Consider the following 20169-nt stretch of genomic DNA (forward strand, 5'->3'; position numbering starts at 1 on the left):
CTGCTGAGGTAGGTAGAGTCACAACACACAGACCCCGAGGGGCTCTGACCCTACCTGGGGGTACTCAGATAAACAAGCTATTCCTTCCATTCCAAGAGTGGGGAACGGAGGCTCAGACTCAGTCTTACCGGGTGGCCTCTCTGGATTCCAGCCAGGTCTGAGTCCCTGTTTTGAGAGCTCACCACCCATTTAAATTTTGGGTCAAGAGAAGACCAGAACAACAGCTGCTGTTTGGGTGTCCAGAGACACCCCACACCCACTGACCGGTGACACTGACCCGGAGACCCCCACACCCACTGACCGGTAAGCTCAGGGCATGAGGGGATGGAGAGTAAGTGGTAATAGGACCCGAGTCTAAATCCTGAGCTGACACCCAAGACTTAGAGAACTGAGGAGTGAGACGAGGTCCAAGTCCTGAGTCCTCCTCATGGTCTTGGTGGGGCTTTTCATGGGCTAGGATGTGGACCTTGAAGCATCTGTGTTCTTCAGAATGGAGGGAAGTGGTAGGGGTGAAGGGGAGGGTCTGGGGAGTGAGGGTCAGACAGCAGGGGCGTATTGAAAAGAGGATGGACTCAGGGACTGGGACTTCTCACAGAAACAATGGAAAACATAGACAGTTAGGACAGGGGAGGGTGCAGACAGAGGTCAGCCCTGCAAATCAGGACAAACTGAGGGGTCATTGGAGGGCAGGGTGAGCTGGATCAGGGTGATGAAGGCATGATTTGTCAAGATGACCTCGTGGGAGGTCACAGGAACAAAGGAAGAGAAGATGACGATGACACTGGGATTTGGGGGTACTGGAACCGTCCCTGAGGTGCGGGTCTGAGAGGCTTGGGACAGTGTGCTCTGATGTGGAGGCTTTGTTTGTCCCTCCAGCCCCATACAGCCATGGAGGACCCTGTGGAGATGCAGCAGCCAGCACCTGCCCTGAGTGATTCTCTTTCTCCTCTTCTCTCTGGTGGCACTTGTCTCTTACCTCCTGGACACGGCTAGTCACAGCCTGCTGGCCTAGGCTGGAGAATCCCTTCTTCCTGTCCTTCTGTCTGTCACCAGCTCATAGCTGACATCATCTTCTTGGGGCTCCTACCTCTCAGCTTCATTTGGTCCCACAGGTGCCGGCCTCTGGGCCACCTGGATCCACATCTGGCCTTCTTGACTTGCCAATGACTGGCCGCTGACCACTGTACCTCCTTGCTCCAACCATCCTAGGCACTGGGTCATTATATAGTTCGCCAAATAGTTATCTGGGCTGGTGGGTTCTGGATCCTTCTACTGGGCCTGGCTGGGAAAGCCCTGGGAACTTTGAGGAACTGAAACGGCTGGAGTGACCCTTTCAACAGGACAACTCTGGAATCCTCCAGGCACGGCCAGGACCCCTCAGCCTGGAACTCTGCACTGGATCAGCTAGTTTCTGGGTTTGGGGTGCCACTGGGGGTGATCAGAAGCAGCTGCAGCTGGCTGGGATCTCGAGGAGGTTCTCCAGGAGGCACCGCAGCCAGCCTGTCCACCTTCTGCAGCTGCTCAAGTCCCTGGACATGTGAGGGTCCGGCCTGCAGTTGAGGGATATGTGGGTGTTGCTGAGACCTCTGGGGCTCACTCTGCTGTGATCGACTTGCTTTCTCAACCCATTGCTCTATGTGTGTGGGGACAAGGAAATCCGGAGATGGCTGGGCCAGATCTCGAGGTTCCCTCAAGGGGAAAGAGAAGAGGAGGCAGCAGAGGAGCCCAGAAACTGGGGGTGGAGGCTTAGAGGCTCTGGGGCAGCCTGAGGAAGCGGGGTACAGTCTGGGATGGAGGAATCCTGTCTTCTGAAAATGTGGGGTGAGCTGAAATGAAGGCACATGAAGTGGGGTGAGGAGAGAAAGACTTAGAAAAGAGGGACAGAGAGACCCAGAGAAAGACCCGGGGGTGCATAGAGCACCCAGGTAGAGGTGAGCAGCTGGTACTGTAGAGTCACACGCGATGAGACAGGCAGCAGGGTGACAGACAGCTTACAGGGTAAAGACAGAAACCAGGAGACTCCCTTGAGGCACATAGATAGTACTGGTGTGAGGGAGACAGGAAGAGAGGGGGGCAGGCAGGTATGGGGGAGATAGGGAGAGGGGGGCAGGTGTGAGGGAGACAGGGAGACAGGGTGCTCTGATGGTTTGGATGAGAATGGCCCCCATAGATTCATATATTTGAATGTTTAGTCACCAGGGAGTGGCACTATTTGAGAATTAGGAGGAAGAGGAGGCATGGTCTTGTTGGAGGAAGTCACTTGGGATGGGTTTTGAGGTTTCGAAAGCCCACAGCGGGCCCTATGAGCCTCTCTCTGTCTGCGGCCTCTGTCTGTGGATCAGGATGGAAGCTTTCTGCTGCTTCCCCAGCACCACAGCCACCTGTACTCCCTGCCACGATGAGCTTGGGCCAACCCTGTGAAACTGGTGTCTTTGCGTTGTCACTGGGTATACCAGAGTGACTGCCCTTGGAGTGTCGGGGGTTCTCTTGTGTTCACCTTCCCTCTGGGCACTGAGGTGCCCTGATCCCAGCTTCTTGCTTCCACACCTGCTTCATGTGGGTTTTGGAATGTCAGACAAGGGTCCTCATTTTACTTAGCAAGCACTGAGCCATGTCCTCAGCCCTACACTTTTTAAAAGAGATTCACTTTTGACATTTTCTGTGTGTGTTTTGTCTGTATGATGTCATGCACATCACGTGTGCAGTGACCCAGAAGCATCAAATCCCAACACTGGAATCACAGGAGATTGCCGTGTTTCCTGGGAATCCTACGCAGGCCGTTTGCTCTTAACCACTGGGCCATCTCTTCAGTCCTAAGATCTTAATTCCAACTCGGTTTCACACTGACTCACGAGGCCGGAGGGATGGCTCAGTGGTTAGGAGTGTTATGCCCAAATCCGCAAAGTCCCCGCAAAAGCCAACAAGGAGACCAAGTCCCGTATGTAAAAGCAAAGAGCCTTTATTTTAATCTTAATTTAATTTTAAAATAAATTTTATTTACTCTGGTATACACAGGGACAACGCAAAGACACCTGTCTAAGTTACTGTTTCATCGCTGTGACAAGACACCATGGCTAAGGCAAACCCCGTCTCTCGGCGTGTTCAATGTATTGGAATAAAAGAGCCCTGAGCTCAATTAAAATAGGGTTTTATAGTAGTAAAGGTGGGAGTGAGTGGTCTCTGAGGTTCAGGACTCTTGATTGACTGACATTTGTCTAGGGATGTCCTGGTGAATGTGTTTTGGCAGGTGTTCCCATCTATGGCGGTTAGAATGCCAGGCATTTCCTTTGGATGGTCTGTTCTTGGGTGGAGGTCGGGTAATCTCAGCTTGTGGTTCCTCCTGTAACCAGGCATTGCCTCAGGGTAAACTACTGAGACTCAGACCTTTTATTAAATTTATCTATGGCTGAGTCCTACTCTGGCAGGTGATAATGGCTGGAAGTAAAGAACTTCCTTTGGGTGATCTGCCCAGACTTAGCTTCTCAAGGCTGCCCCGCGGGAGCACCTGCTGCTTTTGCAGAGGACCCGAGCTAAGAGTTACTTCCCCAGCACTCAGGTCTGGCAGTTGGCAGCCCATTACTCCAGCTTCAGGGAATCTGACACCTTCTTTTGGCCTCCATGGACACCCCCATACATGCATTTACACACACAACACTCCACACATGCATGCAATTTAAAAATAAAAGCCAGGAGTGGTGGCTCACCCTTCTATCCCAGTAGGGGTGGGCAGATGAGGTTTATATAGGAAGTTCCAGCTACCCTGACTCAGAGATAACCGATTAATTAAATTATAATCTTTAAACCATACAGTGCAATCCTGATACATAGCAAATATTTATTTTTAGAAATAAAATAGTGATAATTAAAAAAAAAAGTTCCATCTTTATCTGAGTCGAGGTCTCTTAAAGAATTCCTTAATTCCCAGCAACCACACGGAGGCCCACAGCCATCTGTAATACGATCTGGAGCACCTGTCTGGCCTGTAGACATACATGTAGGCAGAAGACTGTATGCATAAAAACTAATAAACTTTTTTAAAAATAATTTCTCAGGCAGCAGAGCTACCTCTTGGAAGCACTCAGTTTCCTCCCAATAATGACAGCTTCAGAACCCCGACTGCCCATCCACAGCACCCTGGGGAGCATTCAGGGCAGAATTCGATGCTCCATCCCACCCCAAGCTCAGTGGTGGGAATTGACGAAGCCCTCCGTGGCTCTTCACCCAGCCAAGCTGAGACGCATCCATCTCCACCGGACTGCGGTTGAGAAACGCGGTTGAGAAAATGCTAAGCTGATAGCTCCCTGAGGACACAGAAACCTCATAAACTGTCAAGCCCTGGTGGGGAGGAGGGATATAGAGGAAGTAAAGGTTGACTTGGGTAAGCTGTTGAAAAACCACTGGCAGTCAAGCCCACCTGGGGATTGAGGTGAGGCAGGAAGGAATGCTTTCAGAGGAGGATGTGCAAAATAGATGTGAAGGGCCCTGTGTGGGGCATGGCGTGTGAAAAGCCACAGGGTGTAGCTGCTCAACCATTTTTGAGTTATGGGGCTAAGGATATAGCAGAGGCGCCTGGTGGGGGAGGTGCTGGATGGTCTTAGGTTGGAGACAGGCCACCCGACTGACAGGAGGTGGTGGAGGTTTGGGAAGAGCCTTTGGAGAGAGCCCAGGCATGAGGCCAATTAGAATCTGGGACGATAGTCCGACATCGCCACCATGCGGCTATTTCTGATTCTGCAGTCACTGCATTTGAGTACAGAGTGCTGTTATAGGCTCTAGTCAGCAGAGAGCGCAATCGTCAGTGCCGCTTGGTCCCAAGAGCTTGAAACTCACTAAAATCGCACCGATCTGAGCTAACTAGAAGCACAAATCTGTTTGTGATAGGAAATTTCTAGTCCTTATCCTGAAACCCAGTGAATACCGTGTTCAGAAGCCACTGCCTCGGACACTGGGTGGAAATGAATTTGCTTGGACAGGTGTGTTCCTCAGGGCATTTACTTGGAGAGGTTGGAGAAGCTGGCAGGAAGGAGATTGTGGGCTAACAGATCCCCTGTTTGGGGTTCTGATCACTCATATAAGAAAGGGATTTGATGGCAGGTGGTAACTGTTGAATAGGAGTTTGCTAAGAAAAGAGAAGAGTCAGTATTCCTTAAGATAACTAAGAGGAATTATGTCCACCTAGACTGACTCTGCTGCAGTCACAACTTCTGCTCATACCTCTGATCGTCATTAATCCTTAGCGTGATCTCCTGTTAAACAGATTTCCACCTTTGGCTGGCAGGAGTCCTCAAAGAGAAGTGATAAGTTTTAAGTCCTGAACAAGTTGTTTGGTTCCAGGTAGAGACTCGGACCCTGGAAGTTCTTCTGTGCTCTCAGCCTCAGAGCTGAAAAGCCCTCCAGATACCCATGTGCCCTAAAGACTCCTGCTCACTCCCCAAAACCAGATCAGATGCTGGACCCTGTCCTCCAACTAGAGAACACAGGTCATTGTCACTCCTGCCTCAGTTCCCAGAACTTCCCCTTTAGACCCAGGGGTCCAGGATCCAGCCCTATTCCTTCAGACCTAGGGTTACAAGCTCCAGCCTCCTCCCTCAGACACAAAGGTCCAGGGCCCAGTCTCCTCCCTCAGACTCAGAGGTCCAGGGCTCAGACTCCTCCCTCAGACTCAGAGGTCCAGGGCCCAACCTCCTCCCTCAGACTCAGAGGTCCAGGGCCCAGCCTCCTCACTCAGATCTAGGGGCCAGGTCTCTACTTTTCTTCTTCCTACTGAGGTTTTGGCTGACTATTGCAGTCCCTGGACCTGTGGGGAGTAGGACTTAGGAAGTAGGGAGCCTTGATCTGATGCTGTTACATTTATTAGATCTCAGAGGCCAGAGCGATGGTAGAACAGGTAGAGGTCAGGTTGGTGGGCTGGGGAGCCATGGCTTCTCACTGCTGCGAGGCCGGGTTGGTGGGCTGGGGAGCCGTGCCTTCTCACTGCTGAGCCTAGAGCAGAGAAGAAGCGTGATGGAGACACGTGGCAACTTGGTACAGAAAAGGTACAAGGGCAAATGCAGAGACATGAGACACAGACCCTCCTGCACTCTGTCTTCCCCTCACCTTGTTGAAGAAGTAGATGGAGGCTAGGATGGTGAACACGGCAATGGTCAAGGTCACATTCTGGGAAAGGAGGAGGAGGCCAGAAGTTAGCTCCCTCCCCTCCCTGTCCCCACCCCTGCCTGTCCCTTCACCTGTCCTCACTTCCTGCAAGTTCATAGCCATGGGTCCTAACCCCTCAGCGACTTGACCTCCCTCCCCCAGGCCTCTGAGTCAGACAAGAAAGAGGCCTCAAGAATGGGAGGGGGTTGTCGGGGAGACCAGAATGGTGACCATGGTGACCAGGGAAGGGCATTTTGGGTAGAAGAGACATTCACACTGGGGCCTGGGGAGAAGGGAATGTGGGCATGGACTGTCATGTGTGGTACCCAAATCCAGCATCAAGACCTAAGAGATTGGAGAGTCCAGAACGGGCTCTCCACACTGAGTTCTGTTTTCTTCCCTGGAGTGTGCTGGGGATGGGAGAACTGTGAGCAGGGGAGGAACAGAGTGACTCTGGTATCTTGAGGCAAGAGAATGCCTGAGGTGTGGAGAACAGGCCCGATGGTCTAGGAAACATGGGGTCCTCACGTCAGGGTTAAACCAGAATTTGGTCTCCAGTTTGTAAGGGTGGCAGAGCATCATGGTAGTGTCAAGCGTGGACCACAGACAGCCAGGCACTGTGAGTCTGAGCACGCAGCGCTCTGTGCCTTTAGAACGGCTCCCCAGGATACTGGAGAGACAAAGGAGCGGGCAGGTGAACACACGTGTTGAGCTGCCGTCACCTTCACAGATATTGCTAGCTGTGCACAGAGGGGCCCGGGCCTTTGCAGTGAAGCCTACGCCTGGACACTGAGGAGGGAAGGACAGGGTGAGAAACCCCCTGTGTGGGTTTGAATCCCAGCTCTGTAGTGGGATGACCTCGGGTGAGTCATTTAAAGATGTCTGACCTTAGCTGGGTGGTGGTGGCGCATGCTTTTAATCCCACCACTTGGGAGGCAGAGGCAGGCAGATCTTTGTGAGTTCAAGGCAGCCTGGTCTACAAAGTGAGTTCCAGGACAGCCAGAACTGTTACACAGAAAAACCGTGTCTGAAAAAAACAAACCAAAAATAAAAAAAATAAAGATGTCTGAGCCATTTTTGTTTGCATTATAAAGAAAACATATCCTCCATAAGGGGCAAGGGAGGTGCCCAGTGGGTAAAGCACTTATCACATAACCACGAAGGCCTGGGTTCAATTCCTCAGCACTCCTATAAAAAGCCAGGTGTGGCACATGTGCCTGTTACCTTAGCACTGCAGAGGTGGAGACAGGAGATCCCTGGTGCTTGCTAGCCAAATCAGTGAGCTTCAGGCTCAGTGACAGCCATCAGAACAGGTGAAAGGCAACTAAGGAAGACGTTTGGCATTGACCTCTGGCCTCTACACACAGAAGAAACTTCTGTTTGTGGTGCAGGTGCTTCTCTAGTCCAGGGTGGGAAGAAGGCTCGAGAGGCTCACGAAGCTCGAGGTATCTTTGCAGATTCACAAGTCACATAAGCAGTAGCTGGGAGCCGGAGGGAGGACAGTCCTAAGAACAGCCGCCTGCGAGGTGCCTGCACAGAGGACCCCAGCGGCACAGCCTCCCTGCATCATCCCTCCCTCTGTGGGACTTTCTGGTACTGCAGCTGCTTCTGAGTCTCCCCACTGGTTCACCATGCTGGACTTGGAGTAATTTCTTGGGTCCACTGTTGCTCTTTTTGTCTGGATTGGAGTTCAAAGTCACCTTCAGCTACATGGTGCATAGAGAGTCCAAGGGTGCCTGAGATACATGAGACCCTGTTACTAAGCGAATACGCCAATACATAAAACAATTAAGGGCTGTCGAGATAGCTCAGTGGGTAGCCTGTTGACAAGTCTGAGGGCCTGAGTTCCACTCCCAGAACTCACAGGGCAGAAGGACAGAATTGACGAGTTCTCCTCTGACCTTTGTGTATGTGCTATGCCATACGGGTCCCCCACCACAAGTGTGATACATTTCAATGAAGAAAAAGAATAAACACACATATGTACTCAAAAAGAGGGAGAAGCAGGGGACACCAGATTATGGAATCCAGTGGTCCTCCTTCCTAGCTGGTGGTGGATGTGTGGCCTGAGGATGCTGCGATTTCCAGTCTCACAAACTGTGGACCTCGGACCTCCAGGGCAGCTGGGCATCATGGGTTCTCTGCGGCTGACTGTTATCTGAGCACTTGGGAAGCTGAAGTTGGAGTGTTGCGAGTTCTAGCCAGTCCAGGCTTCAGAGTGAGTTCAAGGCTAACCTGGGCAATGCAGCACGATTCTATCTACAACATTTAAACAAGGGGTCAGGTGTTGTGGATAGAGATGTAGTCCCACGATCCAGCACTGGCTCAGCCTGTGTCAAGTGATAGCAGTATTAAACAAGAGGACCTGGGTTCAGTTTCCAGAACTCACAGGGTGCCTTGGGACCATCTGTAATTCCAGTTCCAGAGGATCCAGTGCCCTCTCTGGCCCCTGTGGGCATGCATGCATATACATATAGGCATATAAAATAAAAATAAGTAAAATCATGGCCTGATGTAGTGATTGATACACACTTTTAATCTCAGCACTTGAGAGGCAGAGATTTGTGAGTTTGGTCTACATACTGAGTTTTAGGACAGCCAGAACTACATAGTGAGACCCTGACTCAAATCACCACTTTAAAAAAAAAAATCTCAAAAATTAAACAGCCAGACTCTCTCTATGCTAAGCTTTCTCAATTCTTGACCCATAAAACCCATGAGCAATAACAACTCAATGGCCTTAAGATACTGAGCTTGGGGCAGGGAGGTGGCTCACTGGCCTCACAAGCACAAGGTTCTGAGTTCTACTCCCCAGTACCCATGTTAAAGATCTTGGCACAGTGGCTTGTGACTGTAATTCCAGAGCTTGTGAGGTTGAGACAGGAGGATTCCTGGAGCTCAGTCTAGCATGAATCAGCAGGCTCCAGGGTGAGAGACACCTGACATCTGGCCTCCACACGCATGTACTCCTGCACACACATGAACACAAATTGCTGAATTTTGGGGTCATTTGTTGTGTGGCCGCAAACACAACTTCTCAACAGTTTTTTTTCTCAAATAGGTTCTCTAATGTGCTTTGAACTCATCCAATCTGCGCTGGGCGATGAAGGCACACAGAAGAAAGTAACTTGGTGATAGTGAGATTTGAACCTGGTCTGTCTGCTTCTGGCTTGGGTATTGTGCTACAGGGCCCTGTTGGTTTTAACCATTTTTATGTGGTGTGGGAAGAAACTGGAATCTTCAAGAAGTCCAAGGAGGCCTCAGAGACTCCTAACGTTTTAGAAAAGGAATGGGGAGACCTGGGGAAGCAGGGGTGGGGGTGGGGTTCCCTGTAACTACCTCTCAGCCTTGCCACTTTCTAGATGGTTCCTCAGGCTGTGCCTCAACTTCCCCATCAGCACAGCAGGGATGCTGGCGGTCATGTGGACACCTCCTGGGGGGGGGGTCTGTGAAGATGAACCAGGTTAATCCCAGGATCTCTAGCCTGGAGCAGAGCTGGGGAGCATGCTGGGGCCTGTACTGCTGGCAGGGGGCTGAGTCTGAGGCTAATGAGCAGGTGAGGCCACAGCACAGACGGAGGCTGAGCTCAGCGTCTGCTCTCTGTGGAAATGGCCGAGCCTGGGTCTCAGTGCCACACCGCTGGACCCTTACTGCTGCTGCTGCTGCTGCTGCTACCACCCCAGACCCTGCTGGAGGGGCCCCTGCTGTTTGTGGCTCTGGTGCGCAGCCTCCCACTCCACCTGACTCACTCTCTACCTCCCAGACCAACCCTGACCTGGTTCTCCAACATCCCCAGGTGTTCCGTCATGGCGACCGGGCCCCACTGGCCTCCTACCCCACAGACCCACACAAGGAAGCTGCCTCCACCTTGTGGCCTCGAGGCCTAGGCCAGCTGACCAAGGTGAGGAGGGAAAAAGGGTGAGGAAGAGGGCTGGGAGACAGGCGATGACGGTCTGCTGAGACGGCCTCTGTTCCTAGGAGGGGATCCGCCAGCAGCTGGAGCTTGGCCGATTCCTGAGGAGGCGGTACAAGGCCTTCCTGAGCCCAGAGTTCCGGCGTGAAGAGGTACTTTGCTGCTGACCTTTAGTCCCAAAGCCCCCCTTTGGTCTTCACCTACCTCTTTTCTTTGGTTTCTATCAGCCTGTCTTGCACTCCCATGGGCTTTTGAGTCAGTAAGGAATCTACACTGACCTCTGACCTCAAACTATGACACAGTGTGACCACTGACCCAACCTCAGCCTTTGTCTTGATTCCCAACGATTCCATCCTGACCTTCTGACCTTTGAACCTGATTCAGTCTGTGATCCTTGTTTTGCCTTCCTGATGTTTCTTAGGAGGTGGGGTTTCTTGGGAGGGTTCTAGGCCTACATATACTTGTTTTTTTTTTTTTCTGGCCTAACAAGCCTCTCTGCCAATGCATAATCCAAATTAGACCAAATCAAACCGAATTAAAAGAAGCCCAGATTTAATGGATGCCAGTGCTCCAGGGTGGCCCTCTGGGAAAACATGGAGAAGGGGAACGGAGAACCTGGGAGACCATGTGTTTGTTGGGGGGGGGCAGTTTAAATAGCCTATGGGAGTGGTCTTGGCCCTCCCTGGGGATGGGTCACGTTTGGCAGGTTTTCTTGGAGGCGGAGCCTGGACTGAGGCAACTCCCAGGGAAAGGGGCTTGAAATGGAACTTTCCACCCAACATTCCAGACTTTTTTTTTTTTTTTTGGATAAGGATGTTAGGGCTGAGGTGATGATGCTTCAACCAAATAATACCCGGCAAGTCCTCCGTCACTGAGCAACACCCCCAGTTCCACCTCCAGCCTTTGACCTCTGCCCTCTGGCCTGACTCTGACTCCTCTGAGGGCTGTTACTCAGTTCCCACCTTCAACATCTTGACCTTTCACTTCCAAGCCCCTTGATCTGATCTTAATTCTCCACACCTTGGGAGACCCATACAATCTAACACACCACCCATCTCTGACCCGTGATCCCAACTTCCAAAGTTTAAGGCCAGATACTTGACTTTTGACCCTCAATGCCTGACTGAATTTGAAGCTCTTGATTTGGAACACTGCTGACCTCAGCCTGCACCTTTCTACCGCCCTGATCCACCCCAGGTGTATATCCGCAGCACAGACTTTGACCGCACACTGGAGAGTGCACAGGCCAACCTGGCCGGGCTGTTCCCCGAGGCTGCCCCTGGAAGTCCCGAGGCTGACTGGAAGCCCATTCCAGTGCACACAGTGCCCGTGTCTGAGGACAAGGTCAGGGGGGCTGGATCTGATGGGAGAAACAGAAGGGTCTTGAGTTCAAGGTCATTCTGGGAACCTTAGAGACACTTTGTCAAAGTGAAAAGTTTAACCAGAGGACTTGGGATGTGGGTCAGTGGCAGAACCCTCCTCTTCGAACCCCACAATGAGGAGGGACTGGGGGTGTGGCTCAGTGGTAAAGCACCCATCTAGAACCTCCCAGTGAGGAGCTAGGGCTATGGTTTAGAGGTAGAGGGATTGCCTGGCTTGTCCAAGGTCCTGGGTTCCATAACCAGCACCACACATATACAAAAGGGGATCAAAGCAAAACATAACACTGAGCTGGAAAGGGCCAGGGGCATCTTCCAGCCAGCTGGACCCACTTCTGGGCTTCCAAGCCCAGAACAGCTATTAGCAAGACTGTCCCTGGTGGGTCCAGAGGGGTAAGCTGCCACCCCTGGCCAGCTTAGCTGGATACAGGGGAAGCTGGGAGAGAGGCATGGCCAACTGTGAGACCCCAGACTCCCGCTGTCTTCTCTGAGCCTCAGTCTCCCCCAGTTGCTGAGGTTTCCCATGCGCAGCTGTCCTCGATACCATGAGCTGCTGCGGGAGTCCACAGAGGCAGCTGACTACCAGGAGGCCCTGGAGGGCTGGACGGTGAGTGCTGCGGTGGGCTTGGGTGTCAAGCAAGGATTGGTCAGGGCTCACCCAACTCCGCATCTCCATCCAGGACTTCCTGACCCGCCTGGGCAACTTCACGGGGTTGTCACTGGTTGGAGAACCACTCCGCAGGGCATGGAAAATTTTGGACACACTCATCTGTCAGGTGAGTCCTCTTCCTCTCCCAGCGGGGACTTCAGGTCTGCACTTGACTGGCTGCTCGTTATGACTAGTGACTTAGCATGTCACTAGTGTCCCCTTCTGCATGGTGACAGGCTGGGAGGATGGTGGCATAATATAATACACCCCTTTCTTGGTACCATTTCATTGGATCCATCTAGAATCCCAAATGTCAGATTCCAAGGCATCTCTCAGTAAGGACTGTGGTCTGGTACCTGCTCTGGCCCACACTGTGGTGAGCTGACCTTTGAGGGGTTTGAATGAGGGTCAGGGTCTGCAGAACTGGCTGTCAGGAAAGTGCTTGAGTTTGGACTGTCCGCACCTACACGAAAAACCTGGATGTAGCAGCTCACAGCTAAATCCTGGTACTGAGGCCTTGACAGGAGGATCCCTGGGGCTCAGTGGCTAGCCAGCCTTGCCCACTGGTAGAGTTCCAGGCCAGTGAGACCCTCACGTTAGGTGGAGCAGTCCTGAGAAGCATCTGCACGTAACCTCTAACCTATACACACATATGCACGTGGGCACACACATGCATCGCACACAAGCACATACAAAACAAATGGGTGTGTGACTGGGGACTTCCTCTCCAGGCCCTCTCTCCTCTCTTCTCCAGCGTGCCCATGGCCTCACCCTTCCATCCTGGGCCTCCCCAGACGTCCTGAGGACTCTGTCACAGATTTCAGCTCTGGATATCAGGGCACATGTGGGCCCACCCAGGGCAGCCGAAAAGGCCCAGCTGACAGGGGGTGAGGTGTGGGGCCCATGGGGCTGGGGGACCTGGTCTTCAGGTGGGAAGGGGGCATATAAGCACTCTGCTCCTGTCCATCAGGGATTCTGCTGGATGCCATCCTCAGCAATTTCTCCCGGGCCCAGCGCCTGGGGCTGCCCCTCAAGATGGTCATGTACTCAGCTGTGAGTCCTTGGGAAGGACAGGCATTGCGGCTACATGGGTGGCAGGGGTGGTAGTGGTAAGACCATGTAGTCTCAGGGGACTGCATCACTAGAAACAGTAAAGATGGAGGAGGGGTCAGAGGAACAAGACTGTTGACTAGAACTGCCCAGGCACAATCTGCACGTCTGGACAGTCATTACAGAATGCCCATGCTGTGTGGATAGGAGTGCTCTGGAATCATTTCTGGGGTCCTAATTCACCCCCTCAATGGAATTATCTGCAGCACGACAGCACCCTGCTGGCCCTCCAGGGGGCCTTAGGCCTCTACGATGGGAACACCCCGCCTTATGCCGCCTGCATGGCCTTTGAGTTCCGGGGGAGCTCCAGAGACCCTGAGGAGGAGGATGGAGAGTGAGGATGGGTGACGGCTTGGCATTGGGTGGGATGGACTCTCAGGGGGGAACCGGTGATGCTACTGACCTCTCCACCTCCAGGAATGTCACCGTCTCTCTCATCTACCGAAATGACACCTCCCGCCCGCCCCTGCCACTCAGGGTCCCTGGGTGCCCAGCCCCCTGTCCACTTGGGCGCTTCCAGCAACTGACTGCTCCAGCCAGGCCTCCAGCTCACGGGGCCCCCTGCCATGGTTCCTATGAGCCTACCAGCCCCCCAGGTGACAGCCCTCTGCACAGGGGTGGGAGTGGGGAATTCCCAAGGCCTGGGATTCACAACCCCCATGTTCTTCCTGCAGCCACGGTGCCCCTGCTGGCTGGAGCTGTGGCTGTGTTGGCTGTGCTGAGCCTGGGGCTGGGCCTGCTGGCCTGGAGGCCCAGCTGCCTGAGGGCCCTGGGAGGGGCTGTATGAGGGGGGAATGGATAGACACAAAAGCACCCCTTCAGCTGACACTGGATCCCAACACGTGTGCTCACCTGCTTCTCTGACTTGTTACTTACTGTGCTGGCGCGTGTGGGGATGAAGGCTGGGTGGGCCCCAGGCCCTGTGCAGGCGAGAGCCTACAGCCTGAGACCACATAGGACTGGAATGCCCTTAAGCACCTCTACTCCAAGCAATTACTGCTGGTGGCAGAACAGATGGGGCTGTCTCAGGGTCACCTAGTACCCCAATTATGAATCAGATGGAGACAGGGGTTTCCCAGGGTATTGGCTAAAGTAACCAGTGTCTTGTGAAAGCCTCACCCATCTCTAACCCAAGTTCCTCAAGGACCTGCTGATGAGCCTGCACCCATACCCCACCCTCTACAGCCTAGCAATCACGCCATTGGCATCACCTGGAGCCCCACACCCATTGTATATCCACCGCCACAACTGACATGGGAAAATCAAAGGGTGTTGTCTTGAGAGGAGGCCAGGCTTCTATCTGGGGGAGGTACAAGACCCAAAGTCCTGAGGAAGCTAAGGAGCATCCCCTGGAATCCCAAGACAGCCTGAGTGAGCTAGAGGGCCTGGTTCATAAGAACCAACATAAACTCGAACCAAAGGCAGGCTGCTAGGTAGGGAGAGGTAGGGAGGGCTAAGGTCAGCCGACGGCTGTGACTGGCCCCCACCAGCCCACCTTTCCTCAGCAGACCGCTGGAGCATCCTCTGGAAACAGGCCAGAGGTGGGCAAGCAAGCCTGTGCCTCACCTGCCCCGGACCAAGGCCGTCACCCCGATCCTACCCGCGCCAGGACCAAGTCAAACAGCACACCCCACAGAGGGCCATGAACCAGCCATTTAATAGGAACTCACGAAGGCAGAAGCTCCAGGGCTGCCTACCTCGCCCCTCCACTAAATCCAGACCTATATTGGCCAGGGGCCATGTGTGCAGCCAGGGACACCAGACCCAGCTGGAAGGTGCTTCAAAAGGGAAAGGCATGGCTAAAAGAAAACGGGGACAGGGTCCCCAAAGCAAAGTCTTTACAAAAGGGGGCTCTCCTCTCCCCAAAACCAAAGTGTCACATAAGTTCAAAATAAAATATAAAGTAAAAATGCTGCATTAGAAAAGTTTACAATGTTGAGCCTTTAAAATAGGGAGACTGGCCCTAAAGTGTCAACCACCCATGAAAAGTCCATGAAGTGTGGCCTCTACCTAAAATATTATGTAAGTGTTGCATTGAAAAAGTAAAAAATTCAAGATGGCCTGTATGTAGTGCTTTGGGGCTCACGTGGAGGCAGAGGGGTGGGGACCCTGAAGTGGCCACCCACCTCAGCATGACCTTAGGCTCCAACCCAAGGGGTTTAACTTCAGGGCCATAAGCACCCTAGATTCACAGCAAATGGCCACCCGTGGCTCACTTCCCACATGGACTGTGTGGCTGGGGACATGCACACCCCTCTTTGGGGACCACTGAACTTGGCACTAAGTGCTGGAGGGACAGACGTGGGGAAGGTACGCCAAGCTGTTTCTTTCCTAGTGGCCTAGGTTGCAAGCTGCCTCAGTGAAATTAACCTTCCCACCTTCAACCCTAGGGTGCAAGTGTGCTCTCGAAGTCAGTCCAGGTCTAGTCGTGTCTCACAGGTGGCTCCTCCCCACAGGCCTGGTCAGAGTAGGGAGGTGGTGGGGGCTGTTCCTCAGCCAGCCCATAGCTGGGGTGGCCACGACTGCGCTTGGCTTCTTTGATGTACAGTTCCAAGAGTACCTTAGTAGGCTGCCTGTCCACTTGCTCCCGGGGCACGCCATGGCTGAGCAGCCAGCTTAGGAGGTCCTTTCGAGTTGGGTTGGGCCCCAGCATGAGCTTGGTGCGGCCTGGCTGGCTCTGGCGCCAAAGCAGGCCCACGTCAGCAATGGTCTGGATCTCCATGACAGCCTCTAGTACCGTCATGCCACGCACCAGCAGACTGACCAGTGAGAGCCGCAGCTCAGAGGGTGCTGCTGTGAGCAGGCGCCGCTGCAGGCTCTGAGTGAAGGCCACATCCTCTGGGGCCAGGTCCACAGGCCCTTCCGGGTCAAGATAGATCCACTCAATCATACCCAGCTCACGCACCAGCTGGATGCCTTCCTCCATGGTGGTCCAAGGCCTAAAGGGCAGCTCAGTGGCCTCAAAATGCAGGGAGGATTCCCAGCGCTGGCGCCAGGCCTGCAGCAGCCAGCTCAGCAGCGTCTGGCAGCCGCTCCCTCGCAGGGCCTTGCAGCGGTAGTTAAAGATGGCATCGTGCGTGAGGTCACCCAGCAACCCCAGCTCCCCGGAATTCAGGGACAGGGCAGGGCCTCCCTGGTCATACACCCGCAGGATCCAGGTGACCATGAGCTCATTGGGGTTTTGCTTGAAACGCCGTGAGATAGCCAACAGCTCCGTGTATGTGTAGTAGCGGTCCCCCCGACCTATCTGGGTGGGTACGAGCACTCTCTCCGCCATGGCCCTACAGCCTCAAGGCTAGGACAGCAAGGGGCTAGAAGCAATGTTGCTGTGGAGCTGCAAAAAGACACAGGGCACAGTAGTGGTGACGAAGGGCCACGCCCCCACCTAGCATCCCCCTAAAACAGAAACCCCTCAGACCCCCAGATGTCAAAGGTCCCGGAGGCTTGCACCATGTCATCAGGGTGGTCAGAGCCCAGTGCTGTACATCATGGGGGTTACCAAGAGCAGTATGACAGGAGCCTCATAGCAACCTGGTCAGGCTTCTTTACCCATTCCTATTGTCTGAATGGAGCTCATGTGATTAGCATTAAGACCCCTACCCCAATTCCAGACAGCCCTGCTGTTCTTACCTGGGGAAGCAGGCTGTCTGCAGGAACCACCTGTAGGCAGGAAGGAGAGGGGAAAGAAGTTGGTATGGTGCAGGAAGACCATGATACCCCCCCCCCAATTCACTCCTCCTTGGAGTCAGGACCCCTCAGACCCACAGGTGTCAAAGGTCCTGGGGAGCTCCATGTCCTCAGGGTGATCAGAGCCCAGTGCTGGACATCACAGGGGTTCTTGAGCATAGACACGAACAGCATTTCTTACAGCACAATGTCTCCAGTGCTAAGAAAGCACGAGTGGAGTCTGACCTGAGCTGTCGGTACCTGCTGTCCTAAGACCTTTACCCCGCCTCAGACAACCCTTGTGCTTACCTGAAGGGAAGCCTGGCTATCTGGAGGAACTGCCCGTCTGCTGGCAGGAGAGGGAAAGGCTGGTGAGAAGCATGAAAGCACAACTTCCCCATCCACTCCCTCTGTAGCCAGGACCCCTCAGACCCCTGGGTGTCAAAGGTCCCCGGGGGGCACCATGTCCTCAGGGTGGTCAGAGCCCAGTGCTGGACATCACAGGGGTCCTGGTAATATGCACACTCCCTCTCTGATGTCCCAAGGGCAGTGTAGCCTCTACCTCCCAAAGCAGAGGGTTACAGATACACACTACCATAGCCCATCTTAATTATTTTTGTATGTAACCCAGACTGGATTTGAACTCAGGATCCTCCTGCCCCAGCCACCTGGGACGCTGAGAATATAAGCAAGTGCCACAAGTATCCCTCACTGTCCACCCTGATCCTACTTGGTGCCTTCCAGCTGCTCTGCTGCAAAAAGACTGACACTCTGTCCTTGGGAATGTGGGACAAAGGAGAGAGAGGCTGGTCCTGGTCTCATGGCTCAGTTTCAGGCCTGTTTGAATTTCCCAGGATGTGGTGAATGTGCGCCTCAATGGCTCCTGCCTTTCCTTTAGGCCCACTTCCCCCAAACCAACTCATCACCCTGCCTGATCTTGAGGTCAGCATCACTGTTCCATACTGCAACTTGGGGAAGCAATGACTTCGCTGCCAGAGTATTCTGTGGAGGAAAAATGCCACCTGCGTATTGCTAGGATCCCGGTGGGATTTGGGGAACTCAAGTTTCCTCAAATACTGTGGCCTTCTCCTCCACCCAACAGCCCAGGCTGGCTGTGAACTCGTGGTTATCCTGCTCTGCTGGGCCTCAAGAACTCAGTTTTAGTCCGAGTCTAAATTTTGTGTAGAAATGAGCTGTCCAAAGATGTAGCCACATAATTAAGAATGAAAAACCCAGCCCCAGCAACTCCTATCTGAGATGCTTCTAAGCCCCATATGGTTGTGGGCTGGACAATGGCACATCTGTCTTGCTGGCTCCATTCTGACTTAGTGGAACATGAAACAAGAAAAAATTCTCCTGGAGCCGAGAACTTGTTCTTTTTCAGATTAACACACATTCCTGTCTTCTGATTATTATTTTAATAATGACTCCTATGTAAACTCAAGGTTCTTTTTCAAAAAAGCATAATCTTTTTTATATACACATGATTTGCTAGGACTTACAGGATGCTCAAAAGTACACTGTATCCAGTCCAAAACCCAGTGGGCAGATGATAATGCTGACAGCCATTTTGCTCCCTCTACCGAGTTTGAAAATTGGGTCCTTTCTGCACCTTACCCAGCTTTTGATGTGTCTGCTCCACCTAAAACACCCAAGTTTATGTGTGATGGCTCACTGACCGGTAGACCAGTATGGAGTTATGAACAGCAGGGCTGGGATTTTTACTAACTAGCTGACGGGTCTCCTGAGAGCTTTAATATGTAACATTCCCATAATTACTGATCCAAATTACGGAAAGTGACCTAAGAGAAAAGGTATACTCTTTTATGTGTAGACAGACCAAAAAGTGAAGGTTCTCACCACGAGATGACGGTGGATGGTTACTCGACTTCAAGATACACCTGTAATACAGGAAGGACTTGGTGAAGGTCTATGTGTTGGGAAAGGCCACAGGTGTAGAACATCAAAACCAGAGCCCCTCAGACCCTCCAGGTGTCAAAGATCCTGGAGGGGCACTGTGTCCTCAAGGATGATCGGAGCCCAGTGCTAAACATCATGGGAGCCTCAGACCTTCTGTAATATCAAGGCTACTTGCCTTCAGGGATGGTGGCCAAGCTATAAACACAAAATCCACTAGTTGCTCCAATTTGCCCAGTGACAGAGGTCCATAGATTCCCTATGGACTCACACCACGAAGAGGACTCTGATGCTCCTGTCTTGACTGTATCTGCTAGTAACATTGAAAACCAAAACCTGTAAAGACACAAATCCCTCCAAAGTACCTGGCAGGAGAAATGATTGTTCTGTGGAGAATACAACAACAACAAAAAACCCAACCACACACACACAAAACCAACACAAAACACTTTAAAGATATAAAGATATAAACAAGGACTTTACTCAGCCAGATTCGAACCACCCTAAGAAAGGCACGTGGCAGATGCAGTCGCAATGAACACAAAGAGAACAGCAGGATCCCAGGAGGAAAGAGTCTAATCAAGTGTGATAATGGCACTGACCAGGCAGAAAAAGGCTGTTTGAGAGGTGAAAGTGTGGTTAAAATATTTTGGGTGAAATATATAGTTTACTTTCGAAATTCGAGTAGCTGGGATGACATGCTTGCACCATCAGGACCAACACAGTATTAGTATTCTTGCAGGTGAAAAAAGGCCTGACTTCCTTTCTCCTGTCTACTCCTACCTGCTGCTCCGAAGCAATCCAGGCCTCCACGTGCACTCACTTCCGCCTTGGTAACTCCGTATCTTGTATCCGCCCCTACACCCCATCCTCCTCCAGCCCTTACGTGTTCTAGGTTGCACAAAAATGTCAAAATCCCTCACGGGGGAGGGGCAGTGGTAGAGATTTCCCACGGAGAGAACCTGCAGGTAGCACGGGGCTGTCACTGGGAGGAAAATTCTATGTCACACACACCCCCTCCCTGTCACCTAAAACGGGTAAGATGGCGGACAAGACCCGCGACGTGAGCAGCAGAAATGGCGTAGCCCGGCTAAGGCGCAGACAAAGGAAGGCCGGCCCCGGCAGCCCCAGCTCCACGCACCTGGCGGAAGGCACCGTCCCCGAAAGTGGCCGCATCCCGACACCCCGGCCCCAACCCGAGCACCCCCGCGGCCCCAAGCAGCACCCTTGAGCCCGTCTACGCGACAGGCACGCCCACGACCGGGCCACGGAGACCTCAGGCTACGCGCTCCCCAGCGCAGCGCGCAAAGCTGCACCGCAGACCGCACGACGCCGAGGCCAACCTCGGGAAGACTCACCGAGACGGAGGTCACGTCCCACGCGATCTCCGCAAGCGCGCG

General features: G+C 52.9%; 2 protein-coding genes, 1 long non-coding RNA gene, 4 other non-coding genes and 1 pseudogene across 10 annotated transcripts; 2 read left to right on the top strand and 6 right to left on the bottom strand.

Moving 5' to 3' along the window:
• Positions 1-658: 658 nt before the first annotated feature.
• On the top strand, positions 659-1855 carry LOC126488108 (uncharacterized; annotated as a pseudogene).
• A 326-nt stretch (positions 1856-2181) lies between these two features.
• LOC126488136 (uncharacterized) lies at positions 2182-9169 on the bottom strand. The gene is made up of 3 exons (XR_007588587.1): positions 7360-9169; positions 6097-6156; positions 2182-5982 (listed from the first exon to the last, which is right to left on the bottom strand). It is a non-coding gene; the product is annotated as an uncharacterized lncRNA (long non-coding RNA).
• Positions 9170-9285: 116 nt separating this feature from the next.
• Acp4 (acid phosphatase 4) lies at positions 9286-15246 on the top strand. 3 transcript variants are annotated; one of them, XM_050121344.1, is made up of 11 exons: positions 9286-9854; positions 9932-10036; positions 10114-10200; positions 11246-11392; positions 11936-12034; positions 12108-12203; positions 12831-12963; positions 13047-13129; positions 13393-13520; positions 13604-13782; positions 13861-14042. In XM_050121344.1, exons 1-11 carry the CDS (start codon positions 9744-9746, stop codon positions 13971-13973), a joined length of 1281 nt encoding a protein of 426 aa, XP_049977301.1. In that variant the 5' UTR covers positions 9286-9743; the 3' UTR covers positions 13974-14042. The 3 variants fall into 3 exon arrangements, with proteins under 3 accessions (XP_049977301.1, XP_049977299.1, XP_049977300.1); XM_050121343.1 differs by lacking the exon at positions 13861-14042 and adding an exon at positions 14692-15246 and having other exon boundaries at positions 9352-9854; XM_050121342.1 differs by lacking the exon at positions 13861-14042 and adding an exon at positions 14692-15246 and having other exon boundaries at positions 9340-10036.
• LOC126488133 (Friend virus susceptibility protein 1-like) lies at positions 15118-18941 on the bottom strand. 2 transcript variants are annotated; one of them, XM_050121346.1, is made up of 4 exons: positions 18713-18941; positions 17162-17198; positions 16817-16846; positions 15118-16520 (listed from the first exon to the last, which is right to left on the bottom strand). In XM_050121346.1, exon 4 carries the CDS (start codon positions 16461-16463, stop codon positions 15609-15611), a length of 855 nt encoding a protein of 284 aa, XP_049977303.1. In that variant the 5' UTR covers positions 16464-16520; positions 16817-16846; positions 17162-17198; positions 18713-18941; the 3' UTR covers positions 15118-15608. The 2 variants fall into 2 exon arrangements, with proteins under 2 accessions (XP_049977303.1, XP_049977304.1); XM_050121347.1 differs by having other exon boundaries at positions 17162-17201.
• LOC126488227 (small nucleolar RNA SNORD88) lies at positions 16592-16684 on the bottom strand. Its single transcript, XR_007588619.1, has one exon. It is a non-coding gene; the product is annotated as a small nucleolar RNA SNORD88 (small nucleolar RNA).
• On the bottom strand, positions 16935-17024 carry LOC126488226 (small nucleolar RNA SNORD88). Its single transcript, XR_007588618.1, has one exon. It is a non-coding gene; the product is annotated as a small nucleolar RNA SNORD88 (small nucleolar RNA).
• On the bottom strand, positions 17272-17362 carry LOC126488225 (small nucleolar RNA SNORD88). Its single transcript, XR_007588617.1, has one exon. It is a non-coding gene; the product is annotated as a small nucleolar RNA SNORD88 (small nucleolar RNA).
• On the bottom strand, positions 18825-18917 carry LOC126488228 (small nucleolar RNA SNORD88). The gene has a single exon (XR_007588620.1). It is a non-coding gene; the product is annotated as a small nucleolar RNA SNORD88 (small nucleolar RNA).
• Positions 18942-20169: the final 1228 nt, after the last annotated feature.

The sequence above is a fragment of the Alexandromys fortis genome, unplaced genomic scaffold (genome assembly GCF_014885135.2).
Source record: "Alexandromys fortis isolate MF-2015 unplaced genomic scaffold, M_Fortis_MF-2015_v1.1 scaffold_161, whole genome shotgun sequence".
Classification (NCBI taxonomy): Eukaryota; Metazoa; Chordata; class Mammalia; order Rodentia; family Cricetidae; genus Alexandromys; species Alexandromys fortis.

What these genes read in the sequence shown, in the direction of transcription:
- LOC126488133 (XM_050121346.1), bottom strand. Translation starts at nt 16,463, where the DNA reads ATGGCGGAGAGAGTGCTCGTACCCACCCAGATAGGTCGGGGGGACCGC.
- Acp4 (XM_050121342.1), top strand. Translation starts at nt 9,425, where the DNA reads ATGGGGAGACCTGGGGAAGCAGGGGTGGGGGTGGGGTTCCCTGTAACT. An exon ending in GCCTAGGCCAGCTGACCAAG is followed by an intron (nt 10,037 to 10,113) that starts GTGAGGAGGGAA and finishes CTCTGTTCCTAG; the next exon opens with GAGGGGATCCGCCAGCAGCT. An exon ending in AAAGGCCCAGCTGACAGGGG is followed by an intron (nt 12,964 to 13,046) that starts GTGAGGTGTGGG and finishes CCTGTCCATCAG; the next exon opens with GGATTCTGCTGGATGCCATC.